The sequence below is a fragment of the Gouania willdenowi genome, unplaced genomic scaffold, assembly GCF_900634775.1.
Source record: "Gouania willdenowi unplaced genomic scaffold, fGouWil2.1 scaffold_182_arrow_ctg1, whole genome shotgun sequence".
NCBI classification, from domain to species: domain Eukaryota; kingdom Metazoa; phylum Chordata; class Actinopteri; order Blenniiformes; family Gobiesocidae; genus Gouania; species Gouania willdenowi.
The window spans coordinates 21596-33284 of NW_021144933.1; the positions used below are offsets into that span (position 1 = coordinate 21596).

At 38.7% G+C, this 11689-nt stretch overlaps 1 protein-coding gene across 1 annotated transcript; it reads right to left on the bottom strand.

The window, feature by feature from the left end:
* Nucleotides 1-9758: 9758 nt before the first annotated feature.
* Nucleotides 9759-10879, bottom strand: LOC114458779 (non-histone chromosomal protein 6-like). The gene is made up of 4 exons (XM_028441169.1): nt 10821-10879; nt 10561-10711; nt 10357-10464; nt 9759-9818 (listed from the first exon to the last, which is right to left on the bottom strand). The coding sequence occupies exons 1-4, from the start codon at nt 10877-10879 to the stop codon at nt 9759-9761; spliced, it is 378 nt and encodes a 125-aa protein (XP_028296970.1).
* Between the last annotated feature and the right edge of the window lie 810 nt (nt 10880-11689).

An 11689-nucleotide genomic window follows, 5' to 3' on the forward strand; every position in this document is an offset into this window, starting at 1 on the left:
CACCTGGTCGACGTGTGTGTGTGTGTGTGTGAGACTCTCTACCTGGGACTCTAATCTCCTTCGTTGGTTCTCTCACACACGCTGTGGAGAACACAGCAGCCATTGCCGTCATTAACATTCGGATGAGGTCTGTCCGGTCTAAATAGCGTACGGTCAAACTAACATCAAAATAAACGTTTTGAAACGTCATCACCAAATAAGGAACAGGAAAAAAACAAAGTATGTTTCCTCAAAAGAGAAGTCCACAGGAGCTCTGGCACACACCGGAAGTGAAGTGAGCTGTGCAGTGAAATAGATATAGATGGTGCGATAGCGCCCCCTCACACACTGAGGTCAAAAGCTGAATAGGTTTCACTTGTGGGCCGTCCAGAAGTGAAATAAAATTAAAATAAACATTTGGAAATTAACAAATTACTCCAAAATAACAGATGCATAAACTCGAGGTATTTGGAAGCCGTTGACAAAGTTTTAGGTCGAACAGGCACTGTGTCAGAAAGACACACACACGCACACACTTATTGAATTGTAGTATAGATTTATATCTTGAAGTGAAAAAAAACTAAAGTAGTAGTAACAGAACCGAGCCTCACGCTCCTCCCTCTTCTCATGGATGTGTGTTCCATTTATGAATTTTAATTAGCATTAATGTTGAACAATTGTCTGTGTAAAATGGTGACTGATAAAATAATGCTTGTGCCTCATAGTAGTGTTTGCTTAAAAAAATATGTGGTTAAATGACAGCCTTCTATGAGCAAACATGTTTGATATGACTTTTAAGCAAAAAGCAATTTAGCACTTTAATCTAGTAGCTATTGTCAGGCCTTTATCTGTCATATTGTAAACTGGTTGTGAGCTATTTCAGTTTGTGAGTCAGCAGTGACGGTAGATTATAGATATTTTTCACTGTAGTTTAACTTTAATTATTGTTAAGTTGTTGTGAATATGAAACAATCTTAGCAATGCTGACATAGTGGAGACATTAGATATTTAGTTATTGTGTATTCTTGCCAATATTGCGGTTTACTGATTTATAGCAGGGTTTGCAGCTCACGGATTTGTATTTTCTTTGTTCTTTTCAGCCTTTGGTCAACCTTTGGTCAACCTTTGGTTAGCCTCCTCACCTTATCTCACCGCACCTCACATATTGCCTCACATTATTTTAAGAGTTTTTTTCCATTGTCATTGTTAATATATTCAGTTAGATTAGATACAATATTATTAGATAGCTTGGGGTTAACTTTAGTTTAGCTAGGTTTAGCTTAAATTAGTTTAGGTTAGATTAGGTTTTGCTTTGTGTATCTTTCTCTCTCTCTATCTGAATGCCTCAGAAGGGAAGACGCTCCCAGGCCCAGAAGCAGTGCTGGAGAAGCCGGATGCGTCCGAGCTGCCCGCCCCAGCTCCTGATCCCAGGGACGCAACCCCTGCCCCAGCTCTCCGCTGAACAAGGTATGTTTGCACCAGAACTGACATGCTCACGAAAGCAACCCACAGGGTATTCACATCATTCACAGTGTGGAATTTAATGTTTATTTTCAACAGAAGGTTGGTTCGTCCCTGCCAGCCGGACCATTCTGGAGAGCGGTTGACACGCATGCGACCTTTCATGCACGTAAGTATCCGGTGGTTTTTATCATTAAATATCTTAACTAATTGTTTTTAATCTATCGCCTTTTTTTTAACTAGTGTTTTCAGTCACTAGTAGAAAACAGTGATAGTTGTATGTTATCTCTATACGTCTGAAATCCCTTTTTAATTATCTTTTTCTCTGTCTTTTTGTTAACAGTCCACGGTACTGGTTACCACCACAGGGTCTTGGAATGGCTGACTTTGCCCTTAACCGGGCGCCACTTCAAGTTGGCCAATCCGCCTGAGCTCCCTGGCAAGAAGGTATTACTATTATTGAATCTTTCACTTTGTCAAAGAAGTACTTTATATTGTAATTTATTTGTGATTTTAATGCTAAAGCTGTGGTATTTGTTTTGCAGACTGTTCTGATTGTCGGGAACTCCCATCTACGTGCTATTGTAGATGGCTACGTCCGGATGCCAGAGTCTCAGCTGAGCTTTGGTTTCCTGTCGGCATGCGGGGCTTCTGCTTCAGAGATCCGCACCGAGGTTCTGCACACCACAGTTCCTCGCGCACCTCACACAATCTGCGTCATGGCCCCAGGCAACAAGCTGACCAGCACCACTGTTGACGTGGCTGGTGGGGACTTTAAAAACCTCCTCACCACTTGCAGCAACCGCTGGTCAAAGTCTAAGGTAAGCTTTTCTTTCATATCTTGTAGCTTTTGACTTAGTGAACATGTGTGTGATTTTGTATGATAGCGTAATTCTAATTTTATCACATTTTATTTTGTGCAGGTTTTTGTCGTCGACTTCCCTCCGCGCCTGGCTGTTGACTCCCAACACCAGAACCTGCTTCGGCAAGAGTACCGCCGTGTGGCTGCTCGTTTGGGTAAGAGAAAAATATTATCTACATCCATTCATTAAGAAATCAAAAGAAAAAATATATGAACTGCATTATAACAATTCATAAGTCTAAATGAATATATTGGTACCATGATGATGTTTTATTTTGTTTTTCAAGGTGTTACGTACTTCAGCGCTACAGAGCACTTCCCTCTAAGCAACTTGGCGCTGTGGAGCAAGGATGGTGTGAGTACAATATCTAAGAAAAACAAAGTTGTTAACTTTAAATGAGTCAACACCAGATGCTCATTGACACATTGATAATAAAATATTTTGTCTCTCTTTTAATGTCTTATTTCTGCAGGTCCATCTGAGTGATGATAAGGGGATGCACATCCTTGTCCAGTTGTTCTGGTCCGCTGCCAGCCAACATCTGGAGACACCACCTCCTACACCCTGGGTCTCTCCCAAGACATCACCTCCAATTAGGAAAGTCACTCCTAAACTGGTTGTGAGGGAGAGCTCCTCAGCTCCACGCAGCCCTGATTCCCATCAGTGGCGGACCATCGGTCTGGGTGGCAAGGTAAAATGTGGCATCATACAATGATCACTTTAGGACTAGTGACAGTTTACGTGTTGTTTTAATTCAATGTGATGCTTTTCATCATTGCAGACGAGCCCTCCTGGAGAATCTCCAAAGTCCAGAGGTTCTCCCAAGCGCAGGATGGCTCATCAGCAGGTTTGTGATTCTTCAAATGTTCCTTTAAGATGCTGTTGGATGGTTTTTGACAGGACAAACTGTAAGTAATAGTGTCTGCTTTGTGTTTTACAGGAGAAGGAGAGCTTCCTTCCACTGAACCCCGTCTGGTTCAGGGGCACAGCCCTAAGTGCCATAGAGAAAGTGTCTCCCTCTCATCTGTCTTGCCTGGCGGACTTCCAGCTGTCTCCTAAAGCAAAGAAGGTAAGTTCATTGGTTCACATTTTATCTCTTGCAGAAGGCTTTTACATTAAACTTTGAACATTTAAATCAGATCACCAGATCACAGCGCCATCTCCTGGTTCCTTTTTACAGGCCAACATCATAATCCTCAGTATTTTATAATTTATCATGTTTATTTTTAAAGTTCAAAATATTTAATATTCCCAGATCCAAAATCTTAAAACTAGTTGAAACCTTCCGATGACCTCCATATCACTGTCCCATATTGATTTATCAAGGTATATCTCCTGCCCAGCCTTACTATCATGGAAAATGTATGTTACAATAGCCCGTTTCTTTTCAGCACATCTCATTTGTGTGCTAGTGATTAAAAAATGTTGTTTATATAATTAATGTAATGCATGTGCTGATTTATCTTTGCAATAAGTTGCTCATTATTTGAAGATTCATTGATATTTTCATTTATCAGACGACTCGACCGTCCACTCCATCCTAAGCCAAGTGGCCTTGGTTCATGACGACTGCATCCATTTAAATAGACCACCCACTGAACCAGTTCATTCCTTTTAAATGGACACACTACATACAGTGCCTTGCGAAAGCATTCGGCCCCCTTGAACTTTGACCTTTTGCCACATTTTAGCCTTCAAACATAAAGATATAAAACTGTAATTTTTTGTGAAGAATCAACAACAAGTGGGACACAATCATGAAGTGAAACGAAATTTATTGGATATTTAAAACATTTTTAACAAATAAAAAAATCAAAACTTGGGCGTGCAAAATTATTCAGCCTCTTTACTTTCAGTGCAGCAAACTCTCTCCAAAAGTTCAGTGAGGATCTCTGAATGATCCAATGTTGACCTAAATGACTAATGATGATAAATAGAATCCACCTGTGTGTAATCAAGTCTCCGTATAAATGCACCTGCTCTGTGATAGACTCAGAGGTCAGTTTAAAGCGCAGAGAGCATCATGAAGACCAAGGAACACACCAGGTAGGTCCGAGATACTGTTGTGGAGAAGTTTAAAGCCGGATGTGGATACAAAAAGATTTCCCAAGCTTTAAACATCCCAAGGAGCACTGTGCAAGCGATAATATTGAAATGGAAGGAGTATCAGACCACTGCAAATCTACAAAGACCCGGCCGTCCCTCTAAACTTTCAGCTCATACAAGGAGAAAACTGATCAGAGATTCTGCCAAGAGGCCCATGATCACTCTGGATGAACTGCAGAAATGTACAGCTGAGGTGGGAGACTCTGTCCACAGGACAACAATCAGTCGTATACTGCGCAACTCTGGCCTTTATGGAAGAGTGGCAAGAAGAAAGCCATTTCTTAAAGATATCCCTAAAAAGTGTCGTTTAAAGTTTGCCACAAGCCACCTGGGAGACACACCAAACATGTGGAAGAAGGTGCTCTGGTCGGACGAAACCAAAATCGAACTTTTTGGCAACAATGCAAAACGTTATGTTTGGCGTAAACACAACACAGCTCATCACCCTGAACACACCATCCCCACTGTCAAACATGGTGGTGGCAGCATCATGGTTTGGGCCTGCTTTTCTTCAGCAGGGACAGGGAAGATGGTTAAAATTGATGGGAAGATGGATGGAGCCAAATACAGGACCATTCTGGAAGAAAACCTGATGGAGTCTGCAAAAGACCTGAGACTGGGACGGAGATTTGTCTTCCAACAAGACAATGATCCAAAACATAAAGCAAAATCTACAATGGAGTGGTTCACAAATAAACATATCCAGGTGTTAGAATGGCCAAGTCAAAGTCCAGACCTGAATCCAATCCAGAATCTGTGGAAACAACTGAAAACTGCTGTTCACAAACGCTGTCCATCCAACGTCACTGAGCTCCAGCTGTTTTGCAAGAAGGAATGGGCAAATATTCCAGTCTCTCAATGTGCAAAACTGATAGAGACAAACCCCAAGCGACTTACAGCAGTTATCACAGCAAAAGGTGGGGCTACAAAGTATTAACTTAAGGGGGCTGAATAATTTTGCACGCCCAATTTTTCAGTTGTTTAATTTGTTAAAAATGTTTGAAATATCCAATAAATTTAGTTTCACTTCATGATTGTGTCCCACTTGTTGTTGATTCTTCACAAAAAATTACAGTTTTATATCTTTGTTTGAAGCCTGAAATGTGGCAAAAGGTCGAAAAGTTCAAGGGGGCCGAATACTTTCGCAAGGCACTGTATTACATTCAGGTGCACCTTCATTGTTTAGTCAATATTGTTTGTTTTGTGTCTGTGTGGTTTACTTCAATTTGAAAGCATAAAGACTTGTAATTTTATTCAACTTAGAGAAAATGTGTAGAACCAGTGTGAGGGGCCCTTTAACATCCATAACAAAATAGCTCAATATTGAATATTGGCAACTATAGTAATAATAATAGTAATAAATACTATTTTCACTAATGCCAAAAGTGATAAATTAAAAGAAAACTTTTTGGGAACCCATGCTTGATTATTTACAGCACTAATCCTAAATATAAAAACATTACATTTCAGAATTAGAAATATTAATCCCAGAAGGAAATTATTTGAATAATCTGAAAAAAATAAATAATGGAAATAATTTCTGAAATTATATATGATCATTATAATTTAATATATGATAGTAATGATACTAAAAATAATTCCATATTATTAAATATAATTGATGATATTTTTGACTAATTTAATACGTTGCTAATTGTACTTCAGAACGTTTTTAAAGTATTAAATATAATTACATTGTTAATATAATATAAATTAATTATTCAATTGTAAATATATAAATATAACATGCATAGTACATATTTAATTACATATTATTAAAATCTTATATATGTGGGTGTGCATGTATATTATACTTGATTTGATTATATTTAAAATGTATATATTGTTTGTAAAAATTATTATATCATTATAAGTCAGTATAGAAATGACATGCTATACATTCTAAAACAATGAATCGCTGAATGATACATATACTAGTATTAATGAAAAAATGATAGGAACTTAAAGACAATCATTTAACTGAAGAAACATGATATAATACAGAAAAACAAAGCCCTTTGAAAAAGTTATTAAAGTTCAATTTTTAACATTATTTCAGGACAAAACCAGGAAGGAGACTCAGCTTGTGGAGTTAGTCTGTGCCAGTCATTCACAAAACAACAAAAGGTACAAGGACTTGTCTCACAACATCAGTGCACCTGTAACGTTCTGACATTCCTGACATACCAGAGTGAGGATTGTCAGTGGACAATTCACTTTTTTGTGCCAAACACAACAGGACAGTGAAGCTGTGGATGCCAAACCAACCACCAGAAAGAAGAAGAAATGTAAAAAAACACAAAAAGTAAGGAGGGTTTAGCAGTGCACTTTGACTGACAGTAGTGTTGAAATGGATTTGATACAAGCTGACTAATATCTGCCTGTTTTTACACAGATAATAAAAGAACCTCCACTGCCCTGAAGACAAACTTCTCTCTTCAAAATGAGCCTCCACCAAACATACATACTGTACATACATACATACATACATAATACTTTGCTCCAAATATTTTTTTCATGCATTTTTCCGTGTAGAGTGGACCTTTAATCACTGTCAGTTGTATTTCAGAGTTATCCATTTTTCCATCTTTTTGTATTAATATTCGATGCATCACTTTATGTATAAAAATTAAAAAAATGTTTATATGTATATTATTCTGTGCTTTGGCTTTTCCACACTTGTGTTTTCTCTTGTCATTATTGCATTTGTCATTCATGTGTTCAGGATATGACTAGGTGGTTTCTGTTTCCATTAAAGGAGTTCCTGCTTGTTGTAGTTAATAAATGACCTTGTAATGACAAGTGGGACATATTGTTATAAATGAGCTTAGAATCAAATGCTGGGTCAGCGTTTAGCAAGTCTTTTAGTATGTGAAGCAATTATAGTTTAAGAATCAATCATTTTAGCAAAGCAGTTCATATTATCAGTTAAACATCTTGTAAGTGCAGTATCTATAAAGAGCCAGGAGGTGGTGGTAGAGTTTTTATTTGATATTATATGCAATGCAGAATTGCTTGTCTTTGAATTCTCCTTTTGCCAAATGTCACAGTACTTTAAATAAAGCTAACTGTTGCATGACATGTCACAACATAGTGTTCATGGGAAATGTAGGATTAGCACAACCAGCAGTGTGGCCAGATATATATTCTGTGTAAAAACCCTCAAATGTATTGACAGAAAAACAGCCCAATCTGGCAACAATGACTTGTCACATCGTTTCTTGCAGATTCAAACAGACGCAGTGGTATGTGTCGTTCTTCACTAATATAGGATTAATAATAATAATAATAATAATAATAATAACAGCAAGACTAAGATAAAAGCATAAAATAAAAATGATATTGATCCCTGAAGGGAAATTACATAATAATAATACAATGAGAATACCAGTAACTACAATATTAAAGGAGTGAACAAGGGTTCATTAGCATGCTAGCTCAGATTCTGTAACATCTCACAGCTTCTCCATCAGCTGCTCTGCATTTCATTATGAGGTGCATTCACTTTCCCCAGGAGAGTGTGGGAAAATAGAGTCTCTATAGGAAACCCTAACATATGATCCCTGATATCCAGGTTAGAAGAGTGCTTAGATTGATCAGAAAGAGCTGAACTAGTTTGATCTAAAACACTTCTTTATCAAAGTCTCCTCTTTACAGTAGAATATATTCAACCATTAGCAGGAGGCAGAAAATCCCAGGTTGAGTGAAGGCAGCACAAGTTCAGGTGGTTAATTGTTCACCCTCTCCTCTCTGTGTGACCTGACTCACTTTGACTTTCACACGTCATTGAACACTAACTAAACCAGATACACAGACTCATTGTGACCCTGTATTGACTGTGTTTGGGGCCAATCAGCATCACTTCTAGATTGTGGATATCCATCAGATGGTACTATTGATATGTTCAACAGTGATAAACAGTGAATGAAAGCTGCTTAAACTGTTTACTGTTATTAATAATTAAACTTCTCAATCTGGTTTTACATCAATCCACTCCACTGAAACTGCTCTTCTGAAAGTTTCTAGTGACGTGATGATGACCACTGACTGGTCGTTACACAGTTTTACTTGATCTGACAGCTGCCTTTGATACAGTAGATCACAGTATACTGGTTGATCCACTCAAATCTGAGATGGGTTTTCTGGTACTGTTCTCCAGTGTTTTATCTCTTACATTAATGGAAGAAGCTTTAATGTTGCTATTAATGATGTTATGTCTAATATGTCCAACCTGTCATGTGGAGTAGCCCAGGGCTCTGTTCTGGGGCCTGTTTTGTTTTTATTATATCTGATGCCTCTTGGTCGGTTGATCCATGGTTTTAAAAATGTGTCTTATCATTTTTATGCTGATGATATCCAGTTGTACTGCTCCTGTAATGACTCAGTGTTTCACTTTTTATCAGAGATCTTAGACTGTATATCCTGTATCAAAAACTGGTTGTCATCAAATTATCTCCAGATAAATTCAAACAAAACAGAAACTCTGATCATTGCTCCTGATAAAAACATCCTCTAATTAAAAACTCTCTTGGTGATCTGGACTCATCTGTTAAAACCAGCCTCAGAAACCTTGGGGTTGTTTTTGATCAGTCCATGTCTTTGGAGGGACATTGTCGTCAATTGACTAAAAACTGTTTTTACCACCTGAGAAATATCTCTAAAGTGAGGCATCTTTTATCAAAATCAGATCTGGAACTGGTCATACACGCATTTATATCATCTCGTATTGACTACTGTAATTCTGTTTTTACATGTTTTATTAAGTCGACCCTAAACAGACTCCAGATCGTTCAAAACGCTGCTGCCAGACTTTTAACTGGTGCTTCTAGAACATCCCACATCACCCCCATTCTTGCTACTCTGCACTGGCTTCCAGTTAAGTTTCGCATAGAATATAAAATATTAGTTCTCACGTTCCAAGCATTACATGGTCAGGCCCCTAAATAAGCGCTTTATAAATAAATTACTTACTTACTTATAATGTCTCTAGTTAACTAGTGATACAATTTTATGTTACTTGGAGGCTAAAAAGCCTGGTGATGATAGGGCAAAGATTCACATGTTTTTGTAAAAACAACTGTGCCAAGTTTGGGGACAAGTGTGTAACTGTAACATGTCAGTCAAATTAATTACAATTAGTTTTATTTTTGACCAATAGAAATAAATACATGTACATTTTTATCCGTGTTTGTGCTGTGCCATGCGTAATGCTATTTTTGGTTCCACTCTATGATGTCATTATGCATGAGTCTAGTTCAGCAATGCTTTGACCAATCAGAATGCTTGACACAGCATTGAAAGCTCAGAACCTGTAGAAATGAGTGATATCAAACACTACGGGAGTGGGTTTTAGCCAATCAGAGCTGGATGAAGGAGAAATGCCTGGATGTCAGTAATGGTGGTATCTATCTGACGACACAATTTGGATTCATCAGAATATGGAATTTTATGCACATTGGAGCAACTTTTGATAAGAAACAGCAATGGTAAGACACAATTTCTCATCATTGCTGACTTTTGCCGCTGTGTACCGTATTTTCCAGCACCTCTGTATTGGCCACATTCCAATAATTTAGGGTAGATATACATTTGTATAAACAGGTGGTCTATGTGTGAGTTCACGTTTGGTATTTTATTTTTTTTGAAAGCATAAATATTAATTTGATATTTTTTTTACAAAGAGAGAGAGGAAGTCCAGGTTAGTGCTGTTGGTGCTGCTGCTGATGCTTATTATAGGGTTGTTGGGTGGTCTCCATGTTTCCTCATTCCTGTCCGATGGATGCTGGGGTGATTATTTAGTTTTTTTAGCATGAACACCTTTGGCCCGACTTTGTTCCTCTTGTTTCTCTAAAATCAAACACATGAACTATTAGTCATCTGATATTTAAACACTCTCACCATCACCTTTAAGGTTGCTGTGGCAACATGTCTGCACAAGGAGACTTACATAGTTGATTTTGTGACTGCGGCCGGGGTTCTTCATGGCGTAGAGGATAGCATCCACTGTCGCTTCAGCAATATATTTTTCTCTTTGATCTGGTGCCAACAAATTCCACTGTGGATGGGCAACAAGAAAAGTGTTAGTCACACACACACTGAAGACCAGAGTTTAAAGATCACAGATGATTCTTGGAGGAACAAACTAACTTACCCGTTCAGCAAGAAGTTTGTTCACCTCAGTGCTCGTAATCACGCCCAGCTCCTTTTCCACATTCTCCCTTTTCTCTTTAATGAAGAGCGTGAAGGCGTTTTTGATGACCAGCCCCTCTGCCTCCTTCTCCTTCTGAATCTTCTTTGTCTTTCTGAAGGAACAAATCACAAATACACAGTGTAAGAGCACGGTCAAGAGTCAGTCACAAGAAAAACCAGATCAAATGTCTGTGATTGATCTCGTCTGTTTGTTGGCTCTACTTACTGTCCTCCAAAAGTGGGAGCTGTAGTCCACCCTGCAGCGTACACTGGAGTTTCATGATAAAGGTTGTTTACATATTTTGCCACACTGGGGGTAGGGGGGAAGGTTAAGGGGCCAAGATTTGGTGAGGGCCAGTAATCTTGTTTCAGCGAGGTGATTAGGTTTGTGTGTTCCTCGATGGTTTGGGCTCTGTACCCGCCATCATTGAACGCTACAAGGCAAGGATTCTGTTGGCCCCCATACTGGCCTCCATTTTGTTGGGCTCTGTACTCGTCCTCCTGCTTTTCCCGGGCCCACATCTCCTCAATCACACACAAAACATCGTCCAGAGTCTAAGGGAGGAAACAGGTTTGGTGATCAGATCAATGACATGTATTAGGAACAAAGGGTAAAATGATGTAAGCATTGTTTAGGTGATGTCTTACATCAGTTGAATTCTGCTGTTGAACATCAGGAGAAAGAGATGGATGTGGGGGGTTGGTGGCCTCCTGGAGGCCCTCCTCAGAACCCCAAGGATGGAAACTCTTACAGTCTAGTCCCCCTCGAATCCACAACATGATGATTTTTGGGCTCCTGTGAAACAAAGCAAAGGAAATAAATAACCTGCTGAGGCTCACGTACGGGAACAAACACCTTACATAGACCTTCAACTAAACTCACACTGCAGACACACTTGTGACCATACTCCACTTTTATCTATAGCATCTTATCTGGATAATAAAGATCAATTCTTGCAATTTCGATGTATTCAAACAACTTCAGAGGACAGTCTGTGCTCTTTGCTAAGCTAGCTTCTAACACTGACTCTGTAAATATGAATGTTGTTGATGTTTCAGTGACAAATGTTTGATCTGTTCACATGTCTTTT